Here is a 16,722-nt window from a genome sequence, read left to right on the forward strand (position 1 = left end):
ACGAGAACCGAGGGGCGTGGCTGCAGGACAGGCTCCCTCCTGATCCGAACACTGATGACTGCGTTTCTGCTCCTTTCAGGGTATCACTGGTCCTTCGGGCCCCATCGGCCCCCCGGGCCCCCCTGGCTTGCCGGTGCGTATCTGGGAGGGGCGCGCGGCTCCCCGGGTTGTCCTGGGAGAGTGGGGGGATGGGCCTCAGAGTTACAGGGAAGTCATGGGACCCCCTGGGGTTGGGCCACCGCCCAGGTGGACCTGGTGCCCCGCACCACGGGTTGATCTGCTCGTTAATTCACATGCGCGTTCCAAGCAGTGGAAGCAAGGAAGTGCGGTCACTGGGCTCTGGTTTCAGGCTGGGGAGGAGAAGTGGGGAGCCTCTGTCTCCGGGCATTGTAGGGCATGTGGACAGCCCACGGTAGGCACCTTGGGGGCTGGCCCCCCACCCTCCCCGTCAGCATGAGCAGAGCCAGCCCGGCCCGGATGTGAGGAGTTGGTGTCCGTCTTCTAGTCACCAGCCTGGGGCCCCCCCATGCAGCTGGGAGACCCAGGACTGCAAAGACATCCTCCGGCCTTGAGTCTCTTCTCACCCGAAACTAGTCAGCCTCTGAGCCCCACCTGGGCCCGGGTGCACGTGGCCCAAGGTAGCCCCGGCTGGTCTGATGCTGGCCCCTGCTGTGGGCTGCTGCGAGGGCTGGAGCGGCTCCGTGTCAGGGCCTCTGGCTGCCTGAGCTGTGATTTCCCTGCCGGGGCGGGTGGGAGGCTGACCCGGGGCACTCGGGACCCTCCTGGCCTCCGTGTGGGTGAGTGCCTGCCCCCGCCCACCTCCCCTGTCAAGCAAGTGCCAGCATAGACTCTTGGGGGGCGCAGGTGCGAGGAGGGCGCGAAGAGCAGGCTGGTGCCGGGAGGGGAAGGGGCCGCCCACCAGCTGACGCTCTGCCCCTCTCTCCGCAGGGCCCTCCTGGTCCAAAAGGTGCTAAGGGATCCTCAGTAAGTGGTGTTGCCCCTGAGCGGCCCATGCCCCCCGGGGGGGGACGTGCATCACCCTTGGATGAGAACCGCCCTGGGGTCCCCTTTCCCCCTTGACTCCTGGGGCCGGTCGTTCACACCCCTCCTCTGTGGCTGGGCTGCCCTGAGTCATCTCAGACTGAGGCTCCCTGCCTTGCAGAAAGGGCTCTGTCCCCCTAAGTCCCCTCCTTGAGGTGTCCAGTTCTCACACCTGGGACTGGGAAGGGGCCCCAGCATGTTAGGTTTGTCCCTCCACCTTCTCCACGTGTTTCCGGGGATCATTCTAGACCTCAAGGGGGACTCAAGTCACATCAGGCCTCAGTGACCAAGGTTGGTTCTCTTTCCTTTTTCCCCAGGGTCCAACTGGCCCGAAGGGTGAAGCAGGCCAGCCAGGACCCCCTGGCCTGCCGGTGAGTAGCCCTTGAGGACTTGGGAGCCAGATGGGGGTTCTCCTAACACCGAGGGAATCGTGGAAGCAACTGCGTGGTTCAATCCCAAAACGTGTGTGTGTGCGTGCGCGTGTATGCCCAGGTGCCTCTGTGTGTGCACATGTGCGTGCATGCGTGTGTGTGCGTGTGTGTGCATGCATGCGTGTGTGTGGCAGGAGCAGGCAGCCCTAGACAGGGCCCCGAGGGATGGGTGTGGAATGTTCCAGAGACAGAGAAGAGGGAAAAGGACTGTACTACCAGGAGGGGCCGGCGTCTGCGGCCCAGGACCCTGCAGGTGCGGCCCTGGCGGTCCCGGCCCGGCCACCACCCGGGGCTGCCTCGTCCTCTCCCATCCTTCACTGTCCCTCTTCCACACCCAGGGCCCCCCAGGCGAAGTCATCCAGCCCCTGCCGATCCAGGCGTCCAGGACCCGGCGGAACATCGACGCCAGCCAGCTGATGGACGAAGGGGAGGGTGAGAACTACATGGACTACGCGGACGGCATGGAGGAGATCTTCGGCTCCCTCAACTCGCTGAAGCTGGAGATCGAGCAGATGAAGCGACCCCTGGGCACGCAGCAGAACCCCGCGCGCACCTGCAAAGACCTTCAGCTCTGCCACCCTGACTTCCCCGACGGTAAGGCGACCGTGGACCCGGGGACAAACGGAGGGGTCGGGGCTGAGCAGCCGGTGTGGCGGGAGGGACCCAGGCCTGGACGGGCACGCACCTCGCTCGGCCTCAGGTCCCCGTTGGTGCAGTGGGGATGCAGGTCCCCCTTGTCACCTGACGAGGCATCATAGTAGGAGGGGAAGCCGTCCTGGGAGGCCGGGGAAAGAGGTCAAGTCTGTGAGGTCACGCAGAGCCGGGGTCTAGTCTAATCTTAGCCACTGTCTGGCAGGTAACCTGCTCTACCCGGAGTCCCATGATCCCTACCTACAAAATGGGAATTAAAACACGTGCCTATCAGAGGACGCGTATACAGTGTATGAAATGCTTTGGGCCTGACGTGGTGTTGGCCGCAGCTGCTGTCAGTGTTAGCAGGAGTCCTCGTGCTGGTATTTGAAGTTGTACTTGGGAGAGTACTATTTAGACTCCAGAACTTCAGTCCCATTCTCACCATTAATAGCCAAGCACTACCTACCTGCTAGAAAATAAGATCCCACTGGCTTGCTCTGGGAAGGATGAACTCTTCTGCAAGATTTAAGGGGTGCCTGTGGTTCCAGTTGACTCTGATCCTAAGTACGTGAACTTCTAGTTTCCCTGGAGCACCTCTGGGTTCCCATCCACCCGCCAGCAGGCAGAGCTTGGGCCCCGTGGGCCTCACGCTCCAGCTGTGCTCTTGGTGATGCGTCTGTCCCTGTCACTCCATGGGCCCAGCAGGATGCCATTGGGCAAAGCCCAGAAAGGGCTGTGCTGCGGCACATGCCCGGGCTGTGTGCTGGCCCTGCTGGACTGAGATGTGGCAGCTGCTTCTGGAACTGTCCAAGGAGCAGCTCTCCCGACCCGCCTCCCTCCCTAACCCCACCCCTAACCCTGCGATCCAGGTGAATACTGGGTGGATCCGAACCAAGGCTGCTCCAGGGACTCCTTCAAAGTCTACTGCAACTTCACAGCCGGGGGCTCGACGTGCGTCTTCCCCGACAAGAAGTCCGAGGGGGTGAGTGCCCGCCTCCGTGGCCTCCTCTCCCGGTGGGGCCGGGCCAGGGCTCCAGACATTTCACGTGCGGGCAGCTTTAAGAATGAAAGCCAGAAACGGGCCAGATCTAAACTCACGGCTGTCCCTCCGCAAGTACACTTGAATCTGCCTTAGGAAGAAATTTCCAGCAATGGGACGGGCTTAGTGCAGCCTCATTTGTGGAAGTTGAAGGGGTGGTTGGCTCGTGGCTGTCTTCCCCCTACCACGCCTGGGGCTGGGATTTCCGCCACTGGTTGGTCAAATCCTTTCTAAAATGACCCTACAGTTCTGACCTCAGAGCAACCTGAAACCCATGGAAGGACTTTTGGGAGCGAAAGGGACCCAAATACGTCTTTTAGAAGCTGGCGTTTGCTGAAATTCTTAGCGTCAGCTTCCTGGGTAGTCGCTCCTGAGCGCCATGCGTCCCTCACAGTCTGTTCAGCGAGGTTCTGATCCGTGGAGATTTTGTGGGGTGTCGATCTGAGTCTCCTCTGTGGTCTTTCAGCGTCCTCGCCTCTGTGGTGGGGTCTCTGTGTGTGCGGAAGGGTGTGAACCAGTGTGTGTGGATGGGTGTGCAGGTGGTGTGCGGTGGCATGTGGGTGGCTGGTGGATGGCATGCAGATGGCATGTGGATGGCGTGCAGATGGTGTGTGGATGGCGGGTGGATGGTGTGTGGATGGTGTGTGGGTTGCGTGTGGGTGGCACGTGGATGGTTGGTGGATGGCGTGTGGGTGGCCTGTGGATGGTGTGTGGGTGGCACGTGGACGGCTGGTGGATGGCACGTGGATGGCGTGCGGGTGGCGTGTGGATGGTTTGTGGGTGGCACGTGGATGGCACGTGGCTGGTGTGTGGGTGGCACGTGGATGGCGTGTGGATGGCTTGTGGATGGTGTGTGGGTGGCGTGTGGATGGCACGTGGATGGCTGGTGGATGGCGTGTGGATGGCTGGTGGATGGCACGTGGGTGGCGTGTGGATGGCACGTGGATGGCGGGTGGGTGGCGTGTGGATGGCACGTGGGTGGCGGGTGGGTGGCGTGTGGATGGCGTGCAGGGACAGGCGTGTGTGGCAGGCGTGTGCTGCTTTCTCTCAAGCACGCGTTGGAGGCCAGGCCCACTGTGGCCCAGGACAGGTGAGGAAGGGGGGCGAGGTCTCTACCTGGGAAGATGGTGGAGACTTTGGCCGCAGTGCCCTTTGCATCTGCCTGGACAGACCCTCCTCCGTAATGTCCCTCCCAGAGGGCTCCCCATCCCGTGCCGCACGCCGAGGGCAGTGGGTTCCTGGAGCCGCAGCCATGGTACCTGTGCAGGTTCAGGGTGGGGCACGGCAGGAGCCGGGCAACCTGTGGTCCTCGGCTTCCCGGCTGCCTCAGCGCCCAGAGCCACTTCCTCTGGAGGGAGAGGTGCCCTCTCCCTAAATCTCACTGTCACCGAGGGGAGCTCCGGCACTCCTGTGGGCCGGCAGGAACAGGGGCTCTGCACTGACGTGGATGTCTTGGGGACCCCTGTTTCATGTTCACGCTCTCCCTACCTGGAATTTTAAATCCTTGGGAACCCACACTCCTGGCAACAAGACCCCTGTGGTTCACAAGGAAATTCAAACCTCAGGACCGTTGCATCTGGCAGAGGCCCAGGAGGAAAATCAAGTGGAAAAATGCTGGCTCATTCTTTTGTTGCTGTCTGTCCTCTGCAAACGGCCTCGCTGCTGGAGAGCCAGTAGGACGCCCCCCAGGAGCCCTTGCTGGTGGTGGAGCCAGGCGGATGGTGGGCTTGGGGCGCTGAGTGACGCCCGCTGCTCCTTGCCTGTCCTCTGCACCAGTGCTGACCGCCAGGGCCCCACGGGCTGGGAGCCTTGGGCGGGTTGAGGCATTCTGCCCAGTCTCCCGGGTTGCAGGGCCCCCTTGGTGGCGGAAGGGCTGGGGACGGAGGGCAGAAGTCTGGACGAGGCGCCAACCTGCCCACGCCTCTGGTCCTGCTCTGGGAGGAGGCGGCCTTCGTGCTTTTCGGGCGCAGTGCTGACAGCAGCAGGTTTGGAACCAGAGGGGAGAGTCCCGAGGGGCGGGGGGCAGGCTGGGCTTGCTCTTCCTCCAGTGGGGCCGCTTCTCAGATCCCCTGCACGAGGCCAGCTCAGAGGAGAAGCCAGGGAATGGGGAGTGGGACCTGGCGCCCAGGCAGGGCACCGGAGGGGCAGCTGGGAGCAGGCTGGACCTGTGGTCACTCTCCCCAGAGGGAAAACCCCACCACACACCCGGCACACACGCTGCACACACACCGTGTACGCCCACATCCTGTGCAGAAACACACACGCACGCCTCACACCCAGCCGGACCTCGGTAGGGTCTCCTGCCCACTCTGTCCGCAGGTAGAGGCCTTGGAGATGGAGCCACGCCCCCAGATCAGGGGATCGAATCGGGGAACGCCCACCTGTCTGCTCTCAGCCTATCAGTAGTGGATGATAGTCTCTGGGCGAGACGAGTGAGGATCCGCCCGTTCACCCCTTCCTTAGTTCACTCCACGAGCAGTTTTCTGCAGTCACGAGGTGCCAGGCTCTGTCCTAGGTGCTGGATACCCAGATCGGGTCAGATGCAGGCTCTCGTGACCCTGCACGTGAAGCAGGTGCTCGCGCCTGGAAGGCACCAGGGCTCCCCCGTCCCCATCGCGGTCAGGGGTCCATGCTGGAGCGAGTGCCCAGCTCTGGGGGAGTTAGGTGCACCTAAGGGATCTTCTCCCAGGAGGCCATCTTGCATCTCCGTGAGGGCAGGACGCAGGCCCGCTTGGGCGGGGAGAAGGCATGTGTGCAGGACGTGGGAGCATTTCTCGTGAAGGCAGAAGTAACACTGTCGTTCTCTCTGTTTCTCTCCCTCCCCACCTCCCGCCTCGATGTTTAGGCCAGAATCACTTCTTGGCCCAAAGAAAACCCGGGTTCCTGGTTCAGTGAATTCAAGCGTGGCAAACTGGTAAGACGGCCTTCGACTCGTGTGCAGTGTCCGTTAAACCCACCCGTTTCGTATCTTGCAGAGTAAAATGGCCCGCTGGCCCAAAGAGCAGCCCTCCACCTGGTACAGTCAGTACAAGCGAGGGTCCCTGGTAAGTGGCCACGGGGCTGTCTGCTTGCGGCACGGCCTGGCTCGGCTCTGCATGGGACTAATCGCCCCCAGCGCCGCACCTGCTCTCGCCCTCTGGCCAAACTGCTCCACGGCCACGACCGCCAGACGCGGGCCGGCCCCTCCTGCCACGCTGACGAGGGTTCACTGTAGCCGGGAGCAGCTGAATGGTTGTCTCTTCGGGTGGAGGACACGAAGCTGGCATTCAGAGCCCCCGCTGGGTGCCGCCAGGAATTGAGACCAGAGACACCAGGAGTGGAGGGTCTATTTTGCTAAGTCCTAGCGGGCAGCTTGGAGGAAGTGGGTCCTGGACCATTAAACCATCCAGTTCTTTCCAGGATCTGTCCTACTTGTGCCCTGCCCCTGCTGTGGCTGGGGGCCGAGGGGCCATTCCGGTTGCCGACGGGACCCTGGGCTTCTCCGCTGCATCGCCCGCGACCGTGCTGGTCCCTGTGTTAACTTCTGGGGAGCCAGTCTTGAATAGGCCATCCCGGAGGTGAAAGGCAACGGGCATCCCTCTAAAGTTCTGGATGTGATGCTTTTCTAGCCGGTATAGAGGCCGAGGCCATTTGGACCCGATCCTATGGGGCCGGCGACGGCTGCCACGCGGCAGGGTGTTTTCCCCGAGCATCTCGGGAGTTTTGATTTGGGCCCGTTTCCGGAATCAAGTGCAGAGTTCTATGCTCCCTTCCCGGCAAGTTCAAGGACTAGGTTCCAGATGTGGCCGCGTTGCAGGTGCCACGAGAGCCCCCTTTGCTTCCTGCGTTCACTCTTCGGCTAGTGTCCCACCTGGGCCATCCTTGAAGGACGTCCTTCTCACTCAGAAGCCAGCTCTCAGGTCCACGACTTGCGGGCCCGACCCTCTGCCCTCAGTTGGCTCCCCGGGGGGTCCCAGGGCCACGTTCCCCCAGGACTCAGAGTAGGGCCTTCCAGCGGCCTCTGCCCGCTGCACTTGGGGACCCCCCGTTCCTAGGCCCGGGGGTACTCGTGCTCAATTAATATCTCACGGCCCGTAGCCCTGATTCCCAGCCACTGCGGCTCTTTCCAGATACTGAAGGTTTGCGCTCACCTTGCCACGTCTGGGGACTTCCTCTCGTCTCTGTGTGGGGACCTCCGGCACCCTCACCCCCTTTTTCTCCTGCTGTTTCTTCTCTCCTTCACCTCCTCGGTGCTATCCTCGGGAAGGAGCCACTGGCAGGCAGAAGGACCTGAAGTGGACGCCCACTCGGGGAGGCAGTGCCCGGGGCCCTTGAGCCGGGTGGATAGAGGTTGGGGGGTGGGGGGCGCGGGAGTCAGGAGGAGCCGGGGCCGTGGTCCTTTCTGCAGCCGTGCTGGTGGCCTTCTCCAGACAGGGCCTCACACACCCACCCCGTTGCTCTGTGGAAGCAGGTAGAGAACACCCACTTTCAGCCACCAGCCCAGAGCCTGTCTGCTGCTTGGGTCCTGTTTCGCAGACAGTTGACCAAGGATGGAGGTGAAGGGACAGTCTAGGGGAAACATCACCGCATCTTTGGCATTTTCCTGCTGCATCATTTCTAGCAGCCTGTGACCATCAGAGTGGACAGGGCATGAATACAGGTCCCTCCCTGAAGAAAGAGGTGCTTTTCTGGGCCGGCTGCCCTGGGCGCCCCACGTGAAGGTGATACTGCAGAGCTGCTTCCCGCCGGGAGGGCGGGGCCTCATGACGGGGCTCTGGGACTCCATCGTGGGGCGGGGCTTGGCCGTGCCTGTCGTCCTCCACCTGCCCGGCACTGGGGGCTTCAGGTCCTTCTGCGTCCAGCACTGCCCGCCTCTCTCTGCGCATGCGTCCTTCCTACAGTCAGTCGCCTTCCGTCCAGGAGGAACAGCCAATGGCCCAGACTGCGGTTGGTATTCACTCTCCCTCCTCAAGGTCCGGCTGGAAGTCGGTGTCTGGTGGCTGTGTGGGGAGCTGGCCAGCAGCTCTGCGCTCCCCCCGCTCCGGCGGCAAGGGCAGGATCCCAGGCCTGGCTCACCGCCTTCAGCTCTAACTGTATAGACATCTCTATACATACGTGCACCATATCGGCTTAAATTCTCGCTCGTGTGTTCAGGACGGCTCTCTTAGGGTAGGCTGGGGGCTAGGGTCCGAGACAGAGCAGGGAGGAGAAACGCGGGTCTCAGATGCTGACGTCCGTCTGTGCGTCGTCTGACGGGGAGACGTGATGGGCCACCCTGCTCTGCTGGGTGTGTGAGGAGAGCCTGGCCTCTCACGCTGAGGGCCTTCAGGGAGAGGAGAGAGCCGCCTCGTCCCAGGGGCTAAGGACCGCCCCCGCCCCTGCTGTGTCCAGCAGCTCAGAAAGCTGCAGTTTAGAAGACGCGGAAACCGATCCGTCTCTCGGGACGCCTGGCACTGGCCCGCGCCCGGCTGAGCTCTCAGCCCCGCGAGCATCCGACCTGCGATGCTGCGAAGGCACTGGAGGACCAACACTGTCTCCCGGTGCTGCCCTGGGTTTGCTGGCAGAGAGCGGGGCTTTCAGCGAGGCTCCTGCCGCCAGAGCGCCCCGGGCTGCCCGCTCAGTGTGGGCTGACCACCCCAGGCCACGGCACGGCCCACTCTGCTTTCCACTGGATTCCATGCCCGGGCAGGGGCAAGAAGGGCCTCTCCCCTGTGCCTCCACGATGCTGCCTGGTCCCTCCAGGCTTCTGGGTCTTGGCTGTATGTCCTGTGACCCTCTCACAGGCCAGCCTTCCTGTCTGCTGGCCAAGACCCCACGCCTCAGGCCCCTTCCTCCCCGAAGCCACCTGCCCTTCCTGTCTCCAATTCTCATGGCCCCAGCCAGGTCCTTGTACGTCACAGAGATTAGCCAGTGGTTTTCATGTATTAGCATAATCTAACAAGCACCGTTTTTTCTCCGGCATCGGGGCACAGTGACAGGGATGTACATGCCAAGCTCATGCCCTCAGGGTACTCATGGTCCAGGGAGGGCTGCAGACCAGGCCCCAGGTGCCTCTGACACAGGAGTCCAGTGCTGGTGTGGAGGGCCTGACAGCCAGTAGGAAAGATGGACACTGAACCGGGCCAAGGTGGGTGAGGGCACCTAACCTTGGCAGGCTTCCTGGAGGCAGAGGCACATGAGCTGAACCCTGGAGGCTGAGTAGGGACCAACCAGGTAAAGTAGAGTGGGCGGGTTATCTAGGTCCCTGAAAGGAATGAGGCGTGGTTCACAGTGTTCCAGGGAACCCCCCAGAGAGCCCAGTGCATGCTGGCCTGGGGCCTGGGGCCCGGGCGTGCAGCAGGTTTCCAGGTGGGGCTCTTGGCGTGGCCCACGCTCCAGAGGAGACAGCGAGTGGCTGAAGCTCTGGAAGCCCCGGCCGTGTGGACGAGGGGCTCTGCGCAGCCTGTGTGCCCTCCCTGCTGAGCGCCCCTTCTTGTGCCCCTGCAGCTCTCCTACGTGGACACGGAAGGCAACCCCGTGGGCGTGGTCCAGATGACCTTCCTACGGCTGCTCAGCGCCTCCGCCCACCAGAACATCACCTACAACTGCTACCAGTCGGTCGCCTGGCAGGACGCCGCCACGGGCAGCTACGACAAGGCCATGCGCTTCCTGGGCTCCAACGATGAGGAGATGTCCTACGATAACAGCCCCTACATTCGCGCCCTGGTGGACGGCTGCGCTGTGAGTGTCGCCCGCAGCCCTGCCTGGGGGGCGGGATGGGCGACGGCGTCCGTCGGTGCCTCACGCAGTTCATTCGCTCACCACGAACTTCCCGGGCACCTACCGTGTGCCGGGCCCTGTGCGCAGCGAGGGCCCAGGCACGGTGCCGCTGACCGTGGCTGGCGGACGTGGAATCCCCAGGCCAGCGGTGGGGACCTTCCCGCGGAGCTGGGGTCGGGAAGGCCACGCTGAGACCTGAAGGCAAAGGCCGACCGGGGTCCCTGATCCCGTGCCTGCTGTGACGTGGAGCGTTCTTGGTCCGATGCGGAAGTTGAGACGCCTCCACTTTTGGGGAATGTCCGGAGCTGAGTCTGAGTTTGCTCCTGGGAGTGTGGCCGTGCTGGGAGGTGTCCTGCAGACTCAGAGGGCGTTGACAGTGTCAGCCCTTGTGACACCCCCGGCCCTCACTGGGTCACCTCCCTGGACCCTGTGCCGCCCTCTGGGAAGGACGTTCTGCTCAGGCCCGAGAAGCCAGTCAGGCCTGGGGTTGCTTCGCTCTTTGGCCCCCGGCCCCTGCGCTTGCCAGGGTCAGCCCCTCGACTGTGCCTCCCAGGGCTGCGTCTGCCCTGGGCAGCCCGGGTCCGAGCTGCATCCTCCTGTCCTGGGCCGTGCACGGGGCCCAGTCCTGGTGAAACCTTCGGTCGTGTCCCTCCTGTGGCCTTTCCAGGACTGGAGATGGGGGTGTCAGCAGGAAGCACCGCCTCTGCGGGTCTTAGTGTCACATCTGACATCAGACCCCCGGCCTCTCACCACCTGCTCCCCAGAGACCCTGCCCGAGGCCCCCCACCCAGCCTGGCTCCCTTGGGGGACACTTAGTGTCCAGGGCCAGTTTCGCGGTGCCGGCGCCTGTGGACACCCTCCTCTGGAAGGCACTGTGCCTCTGGTCTCGAGGTCGGGAAAGCTCTTCGCTAATTCCCAGGCCCCAGTTCCGGTCAGGGCCCTTCCCGTGGATTTCCACATTGAGGGAACCACGTGCAGTCCCTTCTGGTTCTTCCTGGTTCCAGAAGGTTTCACCACTTGGCTCCAACACCCTTGTTGTACAGAGTGGCCAGGACACGTATCAGAGCTGGTCACAGGTGTCCCGGGCACTGAGCTGCCTCTGCGTGCTGGTGAGCAGCCAGTGCTCCTGCCTGTGCGTCCATCTTCCCCGCTGGGCGTTCCTGTCCTGTGCTTTCGGGGCGTGTGTGTGGGATCTGAGGGTTCTCCCTAACGCCTGCTGAGGTGGTCTGGCTACTTGGCCAAGACAGAGTGTCTGGATGGCCCTGCAAGGCAGGAAAGTGGGAGGGCAGCGCTGACCCACTGGGTTGCTAGTAGCCGCTGAGGGCAGGACTCGGGTGGATCCAAGTTCACGTCCCGCCTGCTCCCTGGCTGCCCCGCTGCGACTGGGATGGACCCTTCAGCTGTGGGAAGCTCCAGTCCTTCTCTCTACAAAAGGATCCAGTTATAACCCCCAAGGGATTCCTTGGGGCTAGAGGTGAGTGCAGGGCAGGCATGGGGCCAGGGTGCCCGGAAGGGCGGCCTCCCCTCCACGCTGCCCTGGCCCCTGGGACTGGTGACGGTCAGTCCTTCAGACCTGCCCATGGAGTGCGCAGAACTGGTCCCTGTTTAAGGTCAGATAGGGATGCAGTTCCCTGTGGAAAGAGATCCAGAAGCATCCGGAAGCCTCAGCCGTCCAGCATGTGTTCACGTTCCTGACGCAGACGCCAAGCTGCTCCCAGAAGGCCGTGAGGCACCGGGTAAAGTCATCCCTCACGTCTGTCTTCTACAAACAGAAGTTATAACAGCACCGCGTCACAGGGCTGTTCCAGGGGGAACGTGCCTAAAACGACCTCAGAGCCGTGCTCAGCTGCCGTGAGCCCCAGAAGAATCCCTGTTCCTGTGATTGTTTTAGGCAACACGGGCTCACAGGCACAAGGCAGTCACGGTGGAGGTGTGAGGAGAAACAGGGACTCTCGTAGAGCAGAGGCAGAGCCTGGGACGGGGCTTGGAGCTCCTTGGCTTCCACGGCAGAAAGGGAAACACTCTGGGTGGCCCCATACGTGTCATCTGGTAAAGCGTGCAGACTGGTTTTCTGGAAGAGAGACCGTTCCCTGGAAGGGATGCTGGGAGAATGTATCTTGTGAAGAACCGACTGGGGTGAAAAGGCAGAGGCCCCTGGCCCCCTAATGCAGCTCAGAAGCCTCCTGCACTCTTGAGAGCTTCCTGGGAAGATTCCAGTGCCCCATGCCTCTTCCTCTCGAAGCTCCCTGCCCAGAAGTTTCCAGTACTGCTGTCGAACTCAGAACCTGACCTCCCGGCTCTGCAGGCTCCCAGTACAGGGCAGGCTCGGACCTTCCTTAATCCTACAATCCAAAGTCCTCTCCCTCTGGCCCAACGTCTCCTGATGACGTGGGTGTGCTGTCAGCATCTGGGGCAGCTGCCCATTGCTTGGGCCTTTCAGGACATCACCAGCATCCATGCACCCAGGGCACGAGGAGCACTCCCCACTCCTGGGTGAGAACCACTCATCAGGGTCTTCGCTTTATTTTGTGAGTGACCTGCCAAGACCCTCAGGGTGTGGCAGAGCTGAGTCTCCTAATTCCCACCCCAGCATTCTTCCCACCACAGTCCCTTCCTGGCATAGCTGCACCTTGAATGCCTCCATCAACGGGGAGCTCACTACCTCCTGAGTCAGCCCAGGCCACGGTTCTGAAGTCTCAGTGTTAGGAAGCTCTTCTGAGAAATGAGCTGGAACCCGTTTGCCCATTATTTCCACCTGTCATTCCTGTTCTGTTCCCTTAAGGCATGCAGAGAAAAGCTGGTTCTAGACCAGAGTTTCTCAGCCTTTGGGGCCGGATGATTCTTTGCTGTGTGTGGGTGTGGCAGGGGAGTAGAAGGGTCCTGTGCACTGTAGGATATTGAGCAGAATTCCTGGACTTGACCAGCTAGATCCTCTACCCACTCAGCTGTGACAACCAGAAGTTCCTCCAGACAAGGCCACATGCGCCCCGGGGAACAAAACTGCCATTCTACAGGAAGGACAGTCAAAGATGTGGGGATCGCTCAGAAGGCTGGAAGGACCAGGCTCCTTCGCCTCTACCCAAAGAAGTCAGCCCTGCTGCCCAGGAGCTCCGCAGCTGAGATCCACGGGACTCCCGACCGTGAGCTTCTCCTTGAGAAAATCAACAGCACCGATGCAATTTTCTGCCCCGACGCCAGGAATCCTGGCGGTCATTTCTGAGCTCTGTAGTGGTCCTCTGGGCATCGCCAATGCAGAGGCAAGACTTAGCAGCATGGGAATATCTGGATTTGGCGCTTGACATTTTTACTTCTGGAAAAGATGTTGCCTTTGAGGAGGTGGAGAGATCATGACTCTAGACAGAATAATCCTGTTGATGGAGGACATGGGCCCACGTTCCTTCAGGCAGGGGAGGGGATTCCGGGGAGGGTTGGGCCCAGCAGAGCATGGAGGTGGGGCATAGGGGCACTTCTGAAGAACGGCCTGGAACGGTCAGCGCTCTGCTCACCCCACCCAACTCCACTGCCCACCGGAAGTTCAGCCACAGTTTGAAAAGTCACATCCCTCCCAGGTAATCCTGCAGGAGGCCTGAAGGAATGCGTGCTAGCTGCCTCCCCCGGGGCGGGGGTTGGGGGGGCCTGCTTGATTCACATGGTGATAAGGGCCAGGGCTTCCCTGGTGGCGCAGTGGTTAAGAATCCGGCTGCCAATACAGAGGACACGGGTTTGAGCCCTGGTCCGGGAAGATCCCACATGCCGCAGAGCAACTAAGCCTGCATGCCGCAACTACTGAGCCCACGTGCAACTACTGAAGCCTGTGCACCTAGAGCCCGTGCTCCACAAGAGAAGTCACCGCAATTAGAAGTCTGCGCACCGCAACAAAGAGTAGCCCCTGCTCTCTGCAACTAGAGAAAAGCCCGTGCGCAGCAACAAAGACCCAACGCAGCCAAAAATAAATAAATAAAATAAATCTATTTAAAAAAAATAAAAATTAAGGGCCAAGGACACTGGGATTCGGACGCTGGCACGGTGCGGCCCTGTAGCCTGATGGGTGGGCCACTGAGCAGGGCCGGCCCTGTGGAGGAGCACAGATGACCGGGCAGGAGGCCCAAGGAGCCATGCCACATAAATCCCCTTGCTTGTGCAGCTCTGCGCACCCCCGGGGGCCATTTCCAGCCCATAATGGTTATTAATGCCTCAGGAACGACGGGGTAATGGGGCGGTGTGCGCACGGCGGCTTACAGCTTACAGATGCCCCCGCTAAGCGCTCTGATCGTCGGAGCTCTGGGGCCCATCAATCCGAGAGAAGTCACCCTGCCAGCTGAGCACGCGCCACCGTCCCTTGTGGGCGGAAGAGACGGGCGCCGGCCCTGCCAAGGGCTGTTTGCCCCACTCCCCGTGGGGAAGGAGAAGGCTGGGCTGCCCAGCTCACGGGTGCACGAGGCTCAGGCCGCCTGTGGCCGAGGCCGCACAGCTCCCCGTGACAGCAGCGGCTCACGGGAGGCCAGCCCAGACGTCTCACTTGAGTCCCTGCTGGGTGGTTGTCGGACCAGTGAGGGGGTAGAGCTGGGGCAGGCAGGGTGGACTCTGGCCCCTCCTCGCTGGACTGGCCGAGAGAGGGCGAGGGCTCAGCTTCCTCCCAGGGCTCCATCCTGCAGGGGCGTGGCTGGGCATCCTCTCTGGGGACCCCGTGTTGGAAGCTCGCAGCATCTGTGCCCTTGAGCTCCTGGCCGCCGGAGCAGGTCCTTCAGACAGTGTCGCTCAGGGGATGGCCGTGACCCACGTGTGTCCGAATTGCCCGAGCTGCGTCTAAACCAGGCAGACGCTGCATCCACCCTAGGCCTCCTGAATCCCATCTCTGGGAGGGACCAGAGCCGGTAGTGCTAACGAGCTCCCGAGGGGACGCACGTCGGCTCGTAAGTGCGAGTCCTGGCTTTAAAGCATTTCCAGCCTGGCCTGCTGCGGGTAGGAGTGAGCGCTCTCCTTAAGGCAGGGCTGTGGGGAGGACAGGTTCGCGGGGTCAGGGAGGCCCTTCAGGAGGCGACGTCTAGAAGCTCACAGAGCAGGTCTCTCCCAGGCTCGGCGCCTTCGTGGAGGCCTGGCCGGGAGCCCTGCCCCCATGAGGCTTCCTTCCATCCTCGTCACCTCCTGGAGTTCCAGTGGAGAAAAATGAGCCGCAGAGAGCGTATTACTTATCCATGGCTTGTAACAAATTACCTCCCAAAGGTAGCACCTAGAAAAACAAATATCTGTCATTTGACTCAGTTTCCGAGGGCCAGGACTCTGGGGGCAGCGTAGCTGCATGGCTGTGGTCCAGCATCTCTCCCGTCTGCTTGAGCTGCCGTCACAAATCACTGCAGAGCAGGGACTTGTTGAGAACAAGCAGTTGTTTCTCACGGTTCTGGAGGCTGTATGTCTGAGCTGGGCGCCGGCTGACGGGCTCTGGTGAGGGCCCTCCCCCGGGTTACAGACAGCCGCCTTCACGCGGGGTTAAGAGCTAGCTTTCTGGCTGTTTCTTAAAGGGGCACGAGTCCCATTCATGAGGCTCCACTCTGACCTAATTGGCTCCCAACGGCTCTGCCTCCCAACTCCGTCACAGTAAGGCTCGCCCACCTGGATCTGGGGGCCACACACAGTCTGTCCCTAATGGTGCCGTGAGGTTGCTGAGCTGCTGTCACATGAAGGTGCCCTCGTGAGGGGCTGTTCCTCACCAAGTGGGCTCCCCCGGGGAGGGATCCGTGGGGGATATGGGGCTGGGGCCGTCGTGGAAGCTGCCGCCCGGAGAGTGAAGGCCGCCTCATAGCAGCTGGACTTACTGAGCGCCTCCCCAGGGTCATGCAGGGCTCCAGGGGCTTTATGTGGTCACACAGGTGATGGTCACGGCCTCCCCCAGAGGGAGGGACCCACGCTGTCCCACGGGAGGGGAACAAGGCCCCGGGAGGCACTGCCTTCTCCCTCAGCTGGACATGCCTCGCTGGGGAAAAGACGGGAGGGAGGGCCTCCCCGGGGCCAGATCCAGCTGAGGATGTGCCTGGTCCAGTGCGAGGTGGAGAAGGCTGCTGGTCCCAGACAGGTGGGCAGACCGTGTCTACGAGGATCCGGGACCCTCGTCTTGGGGGAATTGATGGGGGACGGGGTCAGTGCCTCCCTGACAAGTGTCCTAATGCTCAGGGTTGGCTGTAGGTGCTGTCTGACCAGGGTGGACCTGCACCTTCACCTCCTGTATTCTGGGAGATGTGGAGGGCGGCAGAGGGGTGACACCACTCCTGGAGCAGTTCTGTCCCTTTCCTGGGGCTCACTCTCCTAATCGGAAACGTGGGGCTCACGTCCCCCAGGGTGGTGCTGAGCGTGAACTCAGATGCTCACAGGGATGGAACAGGTGGTCGGAGCAAGGGAGGGCCTGATTCATCCCAGTAGATGCTCCTCCCCCAAGCTCGCCCGGTCCCTCCATACCTCAGTTTACCCAGTACTCCTCTGAGGGCGGGTAAGGCCCCTGTCCTCGAACTTGTGAACGCGGATCCCTCTCACTTCCGAGCGCGGTCCAGCCCGCTGATGGCCCCAGGGAGGGCCTGCGATCCGCTGTCGCGGTCTTGGGATTCTCAGACTTCCTTATCTTCGAACAAGGAGTCCCTGGTGTGGATGTGCCACCTGGCGGGGAGGGGACACGGGTCCAAATGGGCTGCGGACCCTTGCACGGCCTCCTTACGCGCGCTCCTGTGCCCCTCCCGGACGGGGGGTGAGGCGGACGTCTTGGGGTGCGCCGCCTGCTCCCCACGGCTCGCCCTGCTGAGGGTGGGTTTTCGGAGCCGTGGCGGGCGTGGATGGCTGGTTCATCTCGGAGCC

General features: G+C 62.0%; 2 protein-coding genes across 4 annotated transcripts in view; both read left to right on the top strand.

Moving 5' to 3' along the window:
- The window catches only part of COL5A1 (collagen type V alpha 1 chain), a 155,072-nt gene that overhangs the window by 135,958 nt on the left and 2,392 nt on the right, over positions 1-16,722 (top strand). For 2 of the 3 annotated variants that reach the window (XM_067742805.1, XM_067742803.1), the window contains exons 59-65: positions 80-133; positions 949-984; positions 1,359-1,412; positions 1,811-2,066; positions 2,975-3,087; positions 5,990-6,058; positions 9,610-9,843. In XM_067742805.1, coding sequence (XP_067598906.1) covers positions 80-133; positions 949-984; positions 1,359-1,412; positions 1,811-2,066; positions 2,975-3,087; positions 5,990-6,058; positions 9,610-9,843 — 816 coding nt within the window. Of the gene's footprint in view, positions 1-79; positions 134-948; positions 985-1,358; positions 1,413-1,810; positions 2,067-2,974; positions 3,088-5,989; positions 6,059-6,119; positions 6,189-9,609; positions 9,844-16,722 lie in introns of all 3 variants that reach the window. The other variant, XM_067742804.1, reaches the window with a different exon arrangement.
- LOC137227289 (uncharacterized) lies at positions 9,870-15,064 on the top strand. The gene is made up of 2 exons (XM_067742809.1): positions 9,870-11,356; positions 11,493-15,064. Exon 1 carries the CDS (start codon positions 10,145-10,147, stop codon positions 11,090-11,092), a length of 948 nt encoding a protein of 315 aa, XP_067598910.1. The 5' UTR covers positions 9,870-10,144; the 3' UTR covers positions 11,093-11,356; positions 11,493-15,064.

The sequence above is a fragment of the Pseudorca crassidens genome, chromosome 7, assembly GCF_039906515.1.
Source record: "Pseudorca crassidens isolate mPseCra1 chromosome 7, mPseCra1.hap1, whole genome shotgun sequence".
Lineage (NCBI taxonomy): Eukaryota > Metazoa > Chordata > Mammalia > Artiodactyla > Delphinidae > Pseudorca > Pseudorca crassidens.

Bases quoted from the DNA above. Each gene is read 5' to 3' on its own strand.
- LOC137227289 (XM_067742809.1), top strand. From the start codon at position 10,145: ATGCGGAAGTTGAGACGCCTCCACTTTTGGGGAATGTCCGGAGCTGAG.